Source organism: Lagopus muta, chromosome 1 (assembly GCF_023343835.1).
Source record: "Lagopus muta isolate bLagMut1 chromosome 1, bLagMut1 primary, whole genome shotgun sequence".
Taxonomy (NCBI): domain Eukaryota; kingdom Metazoa; phylum Chordata; class Aves; order Galliformes; family Phasianidae; genus Lagopus; species Lagopus muta.
This window is the reverse complement of record NC_064433.1, coordinates 191,399,566-191,416,085: the sequence shown is the minus strand read 5'-3', so window position 1 is coordinate 191,416,085 and position 16,520 is coordinate 191,399,566. Positions and strand designations below refer to the sequence as shown.

The 16,520-nt window shown below is 47.0% G+C and overlaps 2 protein-coding genes across 3 annotated transcripts in view; both read left to right on the top strand.

Moving 5' to 3' along the window:
* Positions 1 to 5,177, top strand: part of CAPN5 (calpain 5) — a 50,159-nt gene extending 44,982 nt beyond the window's left edge. Inside the window, exons 12-13 of the mRNA XM_048966640.1 lie at positions 1,354 to 1,490; positions 1,594 to 5,177. Coding sequence (XP_048822597.1) covers positions 1,354 to 1,490; positions 1,594 to 1,776 — 320 coding nt within the window. The 3' untranslated portion in view covers positions 1,777 to 5,177. The remainder of the gene's footprint in view (positions 1 to 1,353; positions 1,491 to 1,593) is intronic.
* A 2,873-nt stretch (positions 5,178 to 8,050) lies between these two features.
* MYO7A (myosin VIIA) overlaps positions 8,051 to 16,520 on the top strand; it is a 96,224-nt gene continuing 87,754 nt past the window's right edge. Inside the window, exon 1 of one of the 2 annotated variants that reach the window (XM_048958640.1) lies at positions 8,051 to 8,182. The gene's annotated coding sequence lies outside the window, so the exon portion shown is untranslated. The remainder of the gene's footprint in view (positions 8,183 to 16,520) is intronic. The other variant, XM_048958648.1, reaches the window with a different exon arrangement.

The window sequence follows — 16,520 nt, the reverse complement described above, 5'->3', positions numbered from 1 at the left end:
TGCTCCCCTTGGACAAAAAAGCACACTTGGTGTGTGTTTCCATCATAGACACTAAAATCCATGGTTGGAAAATGCATCTGACAATTACATTTCCAAAGCAGTATCTTATTCTCTACTGAAATTCCCAGAACCTGCACTTGTTTCATAAGGGAAAAGTGATGTTTAATGAGGGACTTTTTCTCTGTCCTAGAAGCTCAGGTACCATCCAGCTATGAGTTCATAGTCTTTGGATTTGGTAATCACCCCTCCCATCATTTTTGCCTGCTTGTTCCCACGATTATCTTGTTCCAGCTGGGATATTGCTATAACCTTCCTTTCCTACTGACCTCCTGGCTTCCCACTCACCAGCTTTGCCTGCTTTAATCCCTTCTGGATCCCACCCATTTTACCTCTTTGCCCCTCAGTGCTCCATCTTTCTCTCTTCCCTTTGTCTCTTGCTACTACAGATGATCCTTTTCTTTTGTGGCATTTCTGTCTTTTCCCTGAAATCTTGCTCACAGCAAATGCTTTAATTACCATCCTCATCTTTTATAAGTATTTTTAGATATAATTCCATTCTCAGGTTCTCTGTTCTGCCACTAGTTCCTGACTAAATATTCCCAGTTCCCAGATCCTTTGTGGATCTTCTACCTCAGCACAACTTGGCACTTAATTTTGGCTCAGCTTCATGTTGTCTCTCATCACCTTGATAGCCCAGCATTTTTTCTTAACCCGGCATTAGCCCTTATACATAAAATCTCTGCAGCATTTGAGTCTCGTTCAGTCTAGGAGAAATATAAGATGTGCCAAAGATTTATGAATAGAGGTGAAAACATATTATCACACTGAGTTAGTTGGTTCTGACCTTAAAGTAAAACCAAGCCTAGTTCTAGAGTGTATAAGTATAGTGGAAGCAAGTGTGTTTTTGCAGGCTCTTTCTGTTCTTCTTGGTGTTTCCTTACATGAAACAAGCTCTGTGAGTCCAGATCTCTTCTCCATGGCTTTATTTTCACCTACTTTCAGTAAATCCTGTAAGGGAGAGGTGAGCACGTCTCTGCCTTCCATGCCCAAAGGCAAGGAGAATTTAGAGTGATGAAGGAGGGCTTAAATTGAATATGAGGTCAGGGAAGAGGTGGCCATTTCATAGCTTTCCATCACCAACTCCTTTCTGGATGCCATGTCACCTAACAGGGTAAGCCCCAGCCCATCAGCAGAGCCTCGTGGACATCATCTGGAGTGTGATGCACTTCTTGGCAGATATCCATCTCTTCTGGTGGGGTTTGGAGGAAAACTGCTGCGCGCAGCCCCTGGGAAAGGGCTCTGAGAAATTACAGGACATACAAGATAAGGATAATGTACTTTTTATCTCCCCAGGAGCTGACCCATATGTGATAATAAAGTGCGAAGGGCAAAAGGTTCGTTCTGCAGTGAAGAAAGACACAGTGTCACCAGAGTTTGATGTGAAAGGCCTCTTCTACCGCAAGAAGCCAGGAAAACCCATCATTGTTCAGGTATCAGTGATCTGGGGGCTTGAGGTGAGGCTGCACCAGGCAAAGCAAAGTGGGAGAGATTGGTTGGATCCCTTAAGGATCTACCTTTGTTTTGTTTCTTCAGATCTGGAACCACAACTTGATAAGCGATGAGTTCTTGGGTCAAGTGGCACTCAAGGGAGATCCCAGCGACCAGCAGACCGTGCACACACTGCACCTCCAGGACAGAGGGAACAGAAAATCAAATGATCTGCCTGGAACCATTGCTGTGAGGATGCTCAGCAGTAACATCCTCACCAATGTCTGAGTACTCAAGGACTCTCCTCTAGTGCCACATATGTATATATATGCATATATACATACACACACATATATATATACACACAGCCTATCTACCACCTGCAAGTGTAGGAGAACTATGCATGCATTCCACTCAAAGGAGCCAATCTTGTGTTTTCCATGTTAAAAAATGGTGCCTTGTTGGGGAACCACAACGATCCTTCTACTGGCATCCTCTTCAGCCCCATCACCACCATGCACCCCGTGGGATCGCTGCTGGCACGCTGTGTGTCCTGACAGCCAAAGCACGATGTCCAGGTGCTGTATGTTTACATGGGGCTTGGGACACACGTGTCACCATGCACACGTGTGGCCACCATGGTCCCACCAGCTGCTTCAATGCATCTTCAATGTGTCTGCTTGGTTTTAGAGTAGTGCGCGAGGAGTCTTCTGCCCATGAACTGGCATTTAATTGCTTATCCAAGGAGGCACGTCAGCAAAGCAGAAGGGGAAAAAGAAATTGGGGCTCTTGGGGTGTTTTATTGATATGCACACAGCAACTGGATGGGAAATGTACTAGAGCAAGTCACACAATCCCGAATCCACAGGGTCAGCAAGACTAATGGCTCCATCACTGTAGGGACCTGCTGTCTCATTCCAGGTCCTGTTCAGTCCCTGTTCACTGTCCTGAATCACAGAATGGCTGAGGTTGAAAGTCTGGTCCATCTATTCCAACCCTGTCCCAGCAGAGACACCCAGAGCAGGGTGCCAACCAACCACATCCAGGTTGCTTTTGGAGATCTCCAAGGAGGAGAACTCACAGCCTCTTCGAGCAGCTTGTGTGGGGACTCCATCACCCGTGTGGCACAGCAGTGCTTCCTGGTGTTCAGCTGCCTATTCTGAAGGATGCAAAAATGCCAACAGCTCTGGTTAGATAACTGTTCTGCAGGGCTATGTTTTTGAGTTGGTCTGGCCTTGATTCCTGCCTGTGCCTCTCAAACTGCCATTGTGCCTGCTGTCTCTACTGCTTTTTTTCTGTCATTGTCCATAGAGCCTGAATTTTACATTTTGCTGAGTTGTAACCCCATACCTGAGTTGTCTCCTGGGTGTATTCAGTGTTGGGGTAAGAGAAGAACAGTTCCTCTGAAGGCCAGAGCATCAGATCTCATGGATGAGGAGCATCAGTTCCCACAGATGAGGAGCTTTGTTCAGTGGACATCGCCTTCACTGCTGCATACAGATTTCTAAAGCATCATTTTCAGTGCCTCACTTTCCCAAACGCTGTGGAACTTGAGCTCATGTTAAAAGAGGGGAGCACTCAATGAATGCTCAGTCCATTCTAACATTCATCTGCCACATTCAGTTTCCAGTTTATTGATGGGTTGCACAGAGCTAAAGCCAGTCCACAAGCACAGCCTAAACACATCTTGGTACAAAGGTACAAAGCACAGTCCGGAAGTGTGTAAGACCGTGCTCCCGTTTGCTGTAATCCTGGGTTTCTCTTCCTTATTCCACTGGGTGGCAGACTCTGCCTTCATATAAACCATACCAGCAGATCCTCTGCAGTCAGCTCCTTGCTAGGAGAATGGAGCACACATGATGCAATGCTTCCCATAAAGAACTTTTTTTTTTAAATTCAAACAAGGCAATCGTGATAGATTCAGACCTGAGAAGAGTCCTGTCTGCAAGAAGTGAGCAAGTGAGCCCTTCTTTTGCTGTAGAAAGTGGGATTTTGGTCTGTCCTGCTGGCTGGCCATGTTTATGCTGTAACATGTTTTTGTTTTTTTTTTTTTTAAAGTCCCTAAATATTTGCAAAGTCTATAACGTGGCATTTTGCTTCTCAGTGTCAAGTCAGCTCCTAGTGCATCTAGAATCCTGGTGCATCTAGAAGCATGTGAATCACAGAATCGTAGAAACACCAAGGTTGCAAAAGACCTCCAGCATCACCCAGTCCAACTGTCCACCTACCACCAATATTTCCCCACTAAACCATGTCCCTAAGGATAACTTCACCTGCTTTTGCAGGCTGTTCTTCCTTCCACATCTTCAGTTGTTAAGCTGTTGTGGGTCAGCACTGGACTTTCGACCAAATTGCTCGTTTTTCTTAGGTCTTACTTTCCAGGGCTTAGCAGCAGGCAGTGACCCACAGGATGCTTTTTCTGGGTCCCACTTATTCCTGTTGTGCAGAACACCTTCCAAATCTTGTTGCCATCACCTGAATGAGAGTGGCACTGTGCAGAATGAGCTCAGATGCTGCTGCTTTGATAAAGGGATGTTTTGTGCCCAAAATTGAAGCAAACTCTTCATTTTGCCCAGCACAGTTCAGAGTTCCTTTGATTAGATCCTGATTTTGGGCATAGGATTCATCAATGAAAATAAGTGGGAGAAGGACTGTGGGGCCAAAAGTTGTAATTTAAGTCTTAGGAGTGACAGATGAAAGGGACGCCTAGGAATGCTTTGGAGGGAGAAGAGCCATTCAGCTGAAGGAGAACACCACAGGAGCACCACAGGCATTTTGCACCATCAGCACCAGATGGAGGAAGCTGGTGTGCTTGCATGAGCCATGTTTTCTCAGGAAATCAGGCTGCCCATTTGGCCCAGGTGCCCTGACCCCTGCCAAACCGTGCTGTGATCCCCAAGAAGTGGCACTGAAGCTTGCTGGGGAGCAGTAATGCCCTGATACCCATGGCCAGCCTCCCTCCTTCCTACAGAGAATCAAGCCATAATGAAAGGCAGCTTTCGATACCTTCTTTAAAATAACAATTGTTATACCATATCAGGACCAAAATGTCTTAATATTGATAATAATTCTGTTCTTTTTATTTTGTTTTCTTGTCGAAAACTTAGAGCAAAAGCTTTCTTTCCCCCTTCATTTCCAAGGGATGAAGGAAAATTTCCTTTTTCTAACTTCTTTTTTTTTTGGTCTCATTTGTAGAGTGGGTTGAGGCAGGTAGTTATTGAAATGCCGCTGTTCGTGTCAATGCCTTTTCTCTTTGAATAGAGTAAATGGATGTATTCCAGTTGTTTTTTTATCTGAGGGGAGGGCAAACCTGATGAGGACTTTCCATTCCCCCTCCCACCACCATAGATCATAGAATAGTGGAATCATGAAAGTTGGAAAAGACCTTTCAGGTCATCGAGTCTCAACCGTCAACCAATCCCCACCATGCCCACTAAACTAAGTGGTGTGGGATGTCTCTGATTAATTTTCTGTTTCTTTTATTAATCACTGCATCGGTTGCAAGTAGCCTGTCACTACACTCCATGAAATCCCCTTTTTTTAATGTGGTGGTGTTAAACCAGGCTATGAGTTGTCTTCATCTCCGAAGGCACCGATGTGTCACGCTGCACAAGATCGGCGAGCGGTCAGAACTGAAGGCCAACGTTGTACAGCTGTAAACCTCCTATAAATAAATTGTGTATATTTTATTCAGACTCCCTGCCTCCGAACTTGCTGTGTTCTTCCAGAAGGCTTTCGACGGACACCAGGTGGCTCTGCAGAACCTAATTTGTTGGCTTGGTTCACTGAACTCCATTCAAATTATGTATTTTGTTAACTCTGAGACAGGGGCAAAGCAAAATGTTCATAGAATCACAGAATGGCCTGGGTTGAAAAGGACCACAATGATCATCTAGTTTCAATCCCCCTGCTATGTGCAGGGTCGCCAACCAGCAGACCAGGCTGCCCAGAGCCACATCCAGCCTGGCATTGAATGCCTGCAGGGATGGGGCATCCACAACCTCCTTGGGCAAATGTGTGAAGATTTTGTGCAAGGTTACCCTCATGTTCACTGGGCAAAGCCATGGAGGAGAGTAACCACCTCCAACTCGCTTTATCTCAAAGTCATCACAGTGCAGGGATCTTGGGGGTGCTTTCTTATTTCTTTTTGAGTCTCCATTAACTTAAAAAAAAATCCCTGCAATCTGGGAAAAATGATACCAACAAGAATAATAAAAAATGTAAGATTATGGGCAAAGCAGCAGGAGGATATGATTTTGGATGGCTTTCCCTCGACAGAGAGCCCATTGCCCATTGCACAAAGAGCAGATTGCACATTATAGAACCATAGAACCATTTGAGTTGGAAGGGACCTTTAAAGATCATCTGGTCCAACTCCCCTGCAATGAACAGGGATACCTACAGCTCCATCAGGTGCTCAGAGCCATGTCCAGCCTGACCTTGAGTGTCTCTAGGGATGGGTTTCTTATAGCTCCTTTGGATAAACTTTGGGGAACTTCTCTGTTTTCCCTGAGACTTGTTTGGTGCATAGCTAAAAATCCAAAAAAAAAAAAAGCCTATGCAAGGTTGGATGAGCCAAAAATCATCCTGCATGCTTCCACACCAACATTGGCTTTGGCTTTGAGGTTTTGCTAGCACAGTGAGGCTTGAGAGCCAAGGCTGCTTTGCAACTGTGCTAATGGCATTTAAGTGGTGTACACCAACATGGGTAGGCAAGGTAGGGATGTTGGAATTGTTGTGAGGCCAAGAGCAAATCAGTATGGTGACAGTGGGACAGTGTATATCACTGGAGAGCAGCAATAGGGAGTGGAGCGGGCCCAGGTTTCCCGAGGTTCCTGCAACATCTCCTCATCCCTCCAGCACTGTCATCTCCTGCAGATTTCTGCCCATTAATGTTAAATTAATAAAAAGGGCACTTTGGGGCCTCCTTTTGACCTGCATGAGCACCTTTGAGATGAAATGAACCACCATAGCCACAAGATGGGCTTGGAATGCTAATTCTCCTTAGAGTTGGATCCCCTATAGCCTCCAGCTTCCCATTTGAGCATTCATGTAGAGTAACCCCAGCCTGGATCTGAGCCTCCTACCACTTGAGCAGGCTGAGGATTACCAGTAAGAATGGCTGCAGAGGCAACAGGGCTCTCAGCTAGGGATTCAATGGCTGTCCCTCAGAGCTGCTGAGGTGGTGCCATGTCCTTGGCCAACATCCTCAGCGTTGAATATGCAGGGATAAGCTGGTGACCCATAACAGTGACATTGTTAAAGAAGTTTCTATGGGCTTAGTAAGGGATGTGGTGGCCACAACATGGCTTCTCCTATGTTTTGAGCAGAATTCCTTGGTGCACCTCTGCAGGACAAGACTCTCTCATAGTGCTCTATTTCCATGTCATCACCAAAAATTCAGCCACCTCCAGGAGAACACTGTTTCAGACATCATCTCACACATTTTGGGGCATATTTCTATGGAAGGAAGAGGAATCACAGAGGGCATTGGTACCATTTGCAATTAATTTCCAAGCTTGTAGAGCCCTTCCTTTGCTAAGGCCCATAGAAACCAAAAACATGCTCCAGGTCTGCTCAGCTTCTCTGACAAGAGAAACTTAGAAACACTTTGTGTGCTATGCTGCAAAACCAAGGTGTAGTTTGCAACAGTTATGAGATAAAATGCCAGGCTTCGTACTCAGTAAGAAGCTCTGGGGATGTTTCACAGCACAATTAAAAGCAGGAAGGAGAAAAGACATCAGCCCTGATTTGGGCAGGGAGTCATCAGGTCAGAGTTAAGCTTCTAGACACAACCTCAGCTCTGAGTTTCCTGGTCTTCAATCATTTCTCTCTGCTGACTTCCCCATTTTCCATATTTACAAGCTCCAGTTTGTCCATTCAAATACAAATTTCAACATCTAAAGGGGGACTATAAGAAAGAAGGGGACAGAATCTTCAGCAGGGTCTGTTGGGCTAGGACAAAGGGAAATGGTTTTAAACTCAAAGAGATTTAGATTGGTTATAAGGAAGAAGTTTTTTTTATGATCAATGTGGTGAGGCACTGCCACAGGTTGCCCAGAGAGGTAGTGGATGTTCCAAGGCACCCAAGGTCAGGCTGGATGGGGCTCTGAGTATCTGATGGAGCTGTGGGTGTCCCTGTTTCACTGCAGGAGAGTTGGATTAGATGGCCTTTAAAGCTCCCTTCTAACTCAAACAAATCTGTGGTACTACAATTCTATGATTCCATCAGCATCCCAGGGGACCTGCATGAGGTCCCCTGGTTTTGCACATCCATGTGCCCCCAGCATGGTATTGAGAGGTGTTCCCAGCCATCCCTTTGCCCTAGAAGCCATCAGGACTCTGAAAAACGAGGACTTTGCTATTGCAGAGCTCGTAGCTCCGTGGGTTCCACCATTCTGGGCAGCCCCGGGGGTACAGTAGGTGACCTATGGGGCCACGGGGATGCACGGGAGCGCATTGGTCGCCGTGTCCCCGGGTTGGAGGTGTCTTGTACACGTACAGACACACACACCCACGTACACACACACCAGGGGCTGGCTGTAACCCGGCTCCTCCCCCGCTAAGAGGCTCAGCAGCGGGCAGGGCAGCCGCTGCCCTCTCTCCGTACAGGAGGCAGCGCGGATCCGCTCTGGGCACAGAACCCCTTCCCCGGCCCCAACCCTACCCCCGACCCCGGCCATGCCCCGTTAAGGTAAGGAGAAATGGAGCGACAGGTTTGCAGTCGGGAAAAAGCCGGCTGGAGGCTGGAGATGCTCGGGGAGGGGGGTTGAGGGGGGAGGTTGCAGTGGGGTGGGGATGGAGAGGGGTCCGCTTCCAGCGACCCCGCCGCAAAGCCCGGATCGAACCTGGAAAAGGGGTGAGGGAGGTGGGTGTGGGGTTTCCCCACCTGCCAGGAATGGCCGGCAGCTCGGCTCCTGCAGCACGGATTAGTGCCTCGCTCATTGCTTGGCGCTGATTAATTTAACTCGGGTCACTCAGTGCTGAGCTGGGTGAGGTGGGGGCTGTTCCCCTCCTGTGCTGGGGTCTGAAGGATCCCCTCTTTCCTTCCACGTCCCCTTCATATTCTGGGATACGTTTGGGTGTGCTTAGAGATGGGGAGGGGCCGTTGGGGGTGTGGTGCTGCTGTGCTGTCAGTGGCACAATGATCTCAGGTGTCCCCCAACCTCACCGGTCCTGGGGACACCTCAACTTCTCTTTGTTCTGCTCCAGCCCCAAAGCTTTGTATTTCACTGCCCAGTTTGGGAATGGGATGTCACACGCAGGGGCTGTGCTGCACCAGATGGGTTTGGTAACAAAGTAAGATCCCTAAGCTTTCCTTGATGCAGCCACAATATCCTAAAAAGGTGCAGCCAGCATCTCTTGGCATCTCAAGGAAAATTGGTGTGTATGGTGGATGCATCCTGCAGGCAATATGGTGGGAGAGTTTAAGAGGCAACAGAGCTGTGGATCTAAGATTTCTTGGTTCTCCATAGCTCATGTATGGCTGCATAGGGCCCGGTGGTGATCTCACAGCCCCAGGTCATTGCATTACTGGGAGTGTGCTTCTCCCCATAGTCTCTCCATAGTTGGTCCAAAGACCAACTCCATGGGGTTAATCTGTGCTTTGCCTTGAGATATTGAGGATGTAGCTCTCCCCTCCTTCTCCACTGTGGGATGCTTCAGCTCTTATCTCTGTCCCCAAGAATGAGGGAATCCCAGTGTACCAGCTGTGGTGATGTGAATGTATGGGAAGAAGCTTTTGCTAAAGCTTCAGCCAAAATCTGCTTTCGTGTGAAACCTTGTGCAAGATCTCCACTGTCCTGCATCTCCAGAGGACAGCAGAACAGGGACAAACAGACTCAAAACAGTACAGCTCTTCCCTTCCATAGATTGATGCTCAAGTTGTTGTCACCTGTTGCACTGCAATTCTTGAGCTTGAAGATTTCCAAACACAGCTGCCTAAATAATGCTCAACATCGAAGCTGTGGTTGTAGTGAGCTGTGTTCTTTCCTTCCTACTCGACTTTTTTGTTGAAAGCTTCTGTAAAGCCAACATGTAGAGCCAGAGTCTGTTCTTGAGCTTTTGGGGGCACAACCAGCATAATTTCACGGAGTTCCATCATCCCCCCACTGACCCAACATTAACGAGACCCGAATCAGGCCAAGGGACGAGCCCTTCTCTATGGCAACGTCATTTCTAGCTGGTTTTCCCCCCTCCAAGCAGCCGATCCATCTTGCCCTCTATTAAGTTTCCACGGACCAGGGGCTGATGTACAGTGTTTCCCTCTTACGCTTGCTAACTTGTGACTTCGCAATCCTTTGGGTTGCCATGGAAAGGATTATGCTGTGATTAATGAAGGTATTGTCAGCTCATAGGGTTTCTTTTTTTTCCTTTTTTTTTTTTTTTTTTACAAAGCCTTTCCTGGAACAGCAGAACAGCAGAAAGGGGCAGAGGGGACAAGTGGCTGCAGGCACTGTCAGTCCCAGGCAGGATTTTGTATTTTTTCCACCAAAAATCTTGATGTCAGGTAGCAGCTGCTGCCTCTGCTCCTTGCCAGGTCTCCTCTGTAGGTTCCTTTTGAGGGTAAAAGGAGAAATGTTGACTTTCATAGTTTGCCTGGAGCAGAGCCAGATGTTTCTTGCTCCGGAAGAGGAATGGGATGAGTGTCACTGTATCAAGGGGCTGGCACGACGTGCAGCATTCTGCTGGCAACATGTGGGGAGAATCTGATGTGGGATGAGCTGTGCTTTGGTGCTGTTGGGTCCCCAAGGCAAAAAGCTTCTCCTGCCCAGCAGTGCCTGTGCTTGGTGTACCAACCATCCCCAGTGAGCACTCCAAAACCTTACTGCACCAAATGTGAGCCTCTGCTCTGCAAAGTGCTGAGATGCCAGGACAGAACAGAGTGCAGTTGTTCCTCTTTTGCAGAGCGGCAATGAACAATGTGCAGAAATCCAATGAAAAACAGGCATTTCAATAGACAGAGTGACAAACATAGAGGCAAAAATCACAATCCAAAAGTCTCTGGGGACACCCCCACTTCTCAGCACTGCTGATTGAATTGTGTCCATCCTAAAGAGATTAGCTTGGGCTGGAGGGGACCTTAAAGCCCATTCAGTTCCAACCCCTGCCATGGGCTGGTTGCCCTCCACCAGCTCAGGGCCCCATCCAGCCTGGCCTTTGGCACCTCCAGGGATGGCGCAGCCACAGCTCTCTGGGCAGCAGTGCCAGGGCTTTACTACCCTCTGAATAAAGAATTTCTTCCTAACATCTAACCTAATTTTCCCTTCTTTTAGTTTAAACCATTCCCGCTTGTCCTATCACTATCAGACCGTGTAAAAAGTTGGTCCCCTCCTATTTATTAGCTCCCTTCAAGTACTGGCAGACCTGGATGTTTCTCTTCTCCAGCCTGAAACAAGCCCAGATACTTGAAGGGAGTTGAAACTTATGGTTTAGGTTGAATATAGACTTTATGGCAAGATAGAGCGGGAATTCTTACAGTACTGGAGAGAGGATGGGCACAAGATGAAGATTGGCAGAGTGTAATTATCAGAAAGAGAATGTATCTGTAGTGCCTGGATGAAGGGAGTTGTCGATGACATGCTGTAAAACACTTTTAGAAATATTGTGGTTTAATTTCATGGGGTTTGCAGGTTACAGCTATGAAACAAGTTTCATTTCAGAAGGAATTGCAAATGCTGAAGTACAGGGACAATGTTGGAAATTAGGAAAAATTGCTTCTCAGAAAGAGTGGTCAAACATTGGCACAGGCTGCTCAGGGAGGTGGTAGAGTCACCATACTTGGGGGGTGTTCAACAGCTGTGGAGATGTGGCACTGAGGGACATGGTCAGTGGGCATGGTGGGATGGGTTGGGGTTGGACTTGATGATCTTAGAGGTCTTTTCCAACCTTAATGATTCTATGAAAGCTGCTCTGAGCAGCCCTCAGGCTGGGCTAGACTTGGGAGCAAAACCTACTTTTTGGGATCAGGCTGTTATATGTTGCCCAGTGTAGCAGTCATTGTCCTCTACCCCTCTTTCCCCTCCGTTCCCCTCCCTTCCTTTGCAGCTCTCTACACTCCCATTCCCTTCATAGAATTAAGGAATGGGTTGGATTGGAAGAATCCCCCAAAAAGGGGATTCTTCACTAATCCCCTTTTTTGGGGATTCTTCACTCATTCACTAATGATTCGCTGATTCACTAATGAGACCTCTTCATACATTAGGACAGAGGGATACAGAATGCGCATCCTGTAGTTGGTTGGGCTGCAAACCCGTACACAGTGCTTCTAACCTCTGCCTTCTCATCTGTGTCTTAGGGTGTTTTCCAGCATCAGTGGTGCCTGCCCTTTTGTGCTGTCCCTACTATTTCTGTTCTGCTTCCTCTTATCCCTCAGCTTGGTTGGATCAATGCCATCAAGGCCAGCAGATTTACCCTTTGTTGAAGCAAACTCCAGAACATTGAGTTTACATTGAGTTGCATTGAGTTTCTCTCTCCTACAGCCTTCAGAAGGTTTCAATCTAGAGAAATAAATGGGGTTATTTTACCTATAATCCCCATCCAAGAGCCTTTCTCAAGCCCACTGAGAAGCTGCACTTCTTAATCACTGCACAGTAATTAAGACCCTTCCCCATTTGGTCTTGGCTGCCATTCATCACAGAGGAATAACAGAGCCAGGACAACCCAGACTTTTGTGGTCTGCCTCTGTGCTGCAGCTTGGGAAATAGAGCATAGGAAAAGAGACAAAACTGTATTTATGTTATTTTGTTGGTGGTTTGTTGCTGTTTTTGGTTTTTGTTTTTGTATGCAAACTTCATATTGCCAGAATTACTGGGCTGGTAATGCTACCGCATCCTTAAGTTGGAAAAGGATGGACAAAATTCCTGTGGTTTCTGCAGGTTTTCAGAGCTGCTGATCATCCCTGAGCACTTGGGGTGCCTTGGCACAGCCTGCCCAGGGGTCAGGATCCATGGCAGGAGCTATTAGACCTTTTATGTAATTCGGTAAAGCAGCACACGGCGGTCTATAAACAATTAATGAGCAGATCAGCCCAATCTGCTGTGTACTCTGGTATACCCTGAGAACACTGCTCTTCCCATAGAAGGAATTACTCCTCAGCAGCACAACAAGGTGCAGAAGGAAGCTCTGTCTCTGATACCACAGTGCTTGTGGATGCTAGAGCAGGTCCTTGTCCCAAAGGGAGGAGAGTTTCTAAGGGTGTTTCTTCAGGAAGGCACAGATGCTGCTGTTGTCACTGCTAAGTGTCTCATCTGTACCCAAATAAGAGATAAGCAAGCACCCAGTGATCTTGGCCAAGTCTAAGTGAGAGCCACATGAGCTTGGGATGCCCCAACGGGGCTTATCATGACTGCTCTTCATTCAGGTTTGTTGTTCTATTACAGAATGGGGTGGTGGGAGAGCAAAAGCTGGTTGAGCAACATTACTGTTTTCAGAGGTAACCCTCTGGATCTCCTTCATTGCCTTTTTTGGGGATTGGAACTAGATGATCTTCAAGGAATCTTCCAATCCAACCCATTCCTTAATTCTATGATCTTTAAGCCAAGCCATTCTATCATTCTACAGCTGTTTTGTAGCAGACCACTCTTTGGAACTGCAAACTGTCTTCCTACCATACAGCTCAGCAGTTGGGGAGGATATTAAGAAAAACGTTGGACTAAGACCAGGAAAATGCTTTGGCTTGTCTCCAGCAACACCCATTTCTTACATGAAGATGGGAGCAAATCACAAATAGTAACAGCTATCATTTTTCTTGATGGGATTTCTCAAAGTGCTGCAAACAAGGGTGTGAGTGGAGCAGCTTGTTAAAACTGGAATAAATTAAGTCCCTGATTAGAGCTGACTGGTTCATCTAGTCTAATTTCCATAGGAAGCAAGGCTTGTATGGCCACACTGCCTGTCTCTTCAGATGTGTCACGTAATCATGGTAGAATTTGTTGGCCAACTTCAGTCCAAATTTGACAGAGCAGTTGCAAAGAGATTGAGTTCCTAGGCGCTTCATGACAATCTGCATGCAGGCGTGGGTGAAAACTTGTGCCCTGCAGTGTGGTGTCAGCTCTCATCGGACACCAGAGAGACCAGGTGGGGAGAAAGTTGCTCAGTTGCTCTGAGTATCTCATTTGCAGGAAAGGCTGCCTGAGGGGACTGTGTCCTGTTGGCCATCAAGATATCATACGGATTGGAGTTTGTTGGATGCAAATGAGGCTTTGGTAGCTGTGCTGCCTATGGAAGGAATTCTAGTGTTATTTCTGACTCTGTTCTTCACCAGGTGGGTCTTTGAATAGAACAAAGTCAGTTGACCTCTTGGAGCCTCCAGTTCTGTGGCTCAACCAGGCTGCTTGGGCATGTACTGCCTTTCTGTTTTCAGCCTTTTGCAACACCTAGCACTTCTGCCCTTTAATCTAACCTGTGCTTTGACAAAGACCTCCAAGCACAGCTTCACCTCATATAGGTGATGCCCTGGAGAGCACAGAGCATCCCACGTGCCAAAGCACACCCAGCAATGTCACGTCCCACCAAAACATGAAGAGCAGAAGACAGAGCAATGAACAGCCCCTTTGACTCAAGTTCCCCAGCTGCAAAATTAACACAGCATTTTGCATCTGCAACCAATGAGTCAGGGAGCGTCTGTCCCCTTTCAGCAGGGCTATTACAGGGCTGATGTCTCCAGCTTTGCCTCAAGGTGCCCTGAGGGATGCAGAGGCAACTGCTGTTAGTAAAATGGCTTGCATCAAGGGCACCCGGAAAAAGCAGAGCAGAGTTTCTACTTGGTTTGTATCAAGTTTCTTTTCAAGCAAAACTCGATAGGTCAGACTTGGTGACCTTAAAGGTCTTTTCCAACCCAGATGGTTCTACTATTCTGTGAAAATGTCCTTTGAAATCATCAGGTGTCTCAGCAGCGTAATGCAGGGCTGGTACCTTCTCATTTGAACTCACTTAATCCTGCTGACACCAGCTGCACCTGGAGAGTGACCCCAGCCTCTCCAAAAGGCTCACTCTGAGTTTCTCCAGCCCCACAAGAGACAAGAGAGTGGTGCTGGGGAGGGCAGAGGGAGAATATTTCTGAAAAGCCCAATAAGGGGCTCCTGCTGAAAGAAAACTGTGAAGGACTGTAAGATCTCGCTCCAGCCTGCACTAATTGAACAGGAGTGAGGGAGGTCACGCAGTCGAGGACAGACCATTAGGGAGCAGCAAGAACAGAGGCTGCTTATTAGGACAATTGAAGGACAGAGAAAAGAAGGGAAGCTGCCTTTATTAAAGATGTTTTGATCTGGAGTCAGGCACAGACTTGGTGTCTACAAGAAGCATAGCCCTGGTTCTGCCCATGGCCTCCTGCATGACCCTGGGGACAGTCACATCCTCCTTTTGTGCCTCAGTTTCCCTCTGTGTGATATGAGGACAGCATCATCCCCTGCTCTGTAAATTGTCAGAGATTCATGAGTGAATAACATAGCTCACCAAGAGTGATTACTGTACTAGTGGATGCGGTGAGGGCTCTCTTTAATGAACTTTTCTATAGCAAGAAAATAAATAGCAGAGGGTCAGTAATGAAGGTATTGAACTGCAATTAGTCTGACAAACTCCTAATTCTGCTGTACAGAAACAGGCAGCCCAAGTGGATGTCACCATCCCTGGAGGTGTTCAAGAAAAGGGTTGATGTGGCACTGAGGGGAAGCTTTGGGCATGTTGGGGATGGGTTGATGGTTTGACTAGATGGTCTTACAGTCTTTTTCAACCTTAATGATTCTATGGTTCTATCTATATACAGCCTGGTCTAAAAGGGAGTACTTCATTGGTCTTAGAAGGACTCCAAGTGCCTAAATCCACCTGAAACCACCTCAGGAACAAATTCCTACAGGACAAGTCACTTAACACCCCCTTTTTATTCTGGGGTCCTGGTTCCAGCCTGCTATGGATGCACTGCCCTTTATGCTGCCATGTGACTTGGACATAGTTGATTCTTGAGATAGAAAGCTGGTGGGGAAAGGACGTCACTGACATCACCTAGAACGACCTCCTTCATAATGACATGACCCAGCTAGAGTGAATAATAGAAGGCTGGGATATGTGTATAATTTTTTCAGGTGTATATATAAAGGGTGTATCATTCTATATGGGGGATATATATAATAGAATCACAGAATCATTAAGTTTGGAAAAGACCACGAAGATCATGTCCAACCCCATCCCATCCCCACCATGCTCACCAATCACATCCCTCAGTGTCACACCTACACGATTCTTGAACACCTCCAGGGACAGTGACTCCACCACCTCCCTGGGCAGCCTGTGCTAATGCTTGACCACTATTTCAGAGTCGAAATTTTTCCTAATATCCAACCTGAACCTCCCATGGCACAGCTTAAGGCCATTACCTCTCATTCTAAACATTTCTTTGACTGACCTGGCTTTGTTCTCACATTATAGACACAGACTTTATAACTGCTTAACCAATATATCCAAGAGATCAAACTCTCCTATGAGCTAATTGCTAATGGCTGTGTTTCAGCTGTAAAGCTGGCAGAGCCCAGATGGATCAGAATGCTGCTGCCTCCTGAATGTGGTGCAAACAGTGACATGCCACACATGCGTCTCCTCTCAAATCCATGTGTTCATTGTAAAACATATCTGTCTGAGGTTAACCACTGCCATGTCTGCATGTAGACCCTGCTCTGTTAGTGGTATGGGCTGAGCAGTCCTTGAAGGAGCAGATCTGTGGAGACCCCAGTAAAACTCAGGACCAGAAAGGGGACATCCAGTACAGCCCAGCACCATGCAGGAAAGCCCTGTTCCAAGGAGGAGAGCCTCGACAGCATATTAGTGTCCTGAATCACCCTCAGGGTCAAATACAGGCTTCATTTTTCATATGTTCTTGTTCTGTGACAGCTCCCCTGTGTAGACCCTAGCAGAACTGGAAATTCATCTACAGACTACATAAAGAAGAGATGAAAACAAATTGCAAACATCCTTAGGACAATCTGCTAGTGCAGCGTTGTGCTGGGACTGACTCATTCTGCTAGGTCTGGATTATGCTG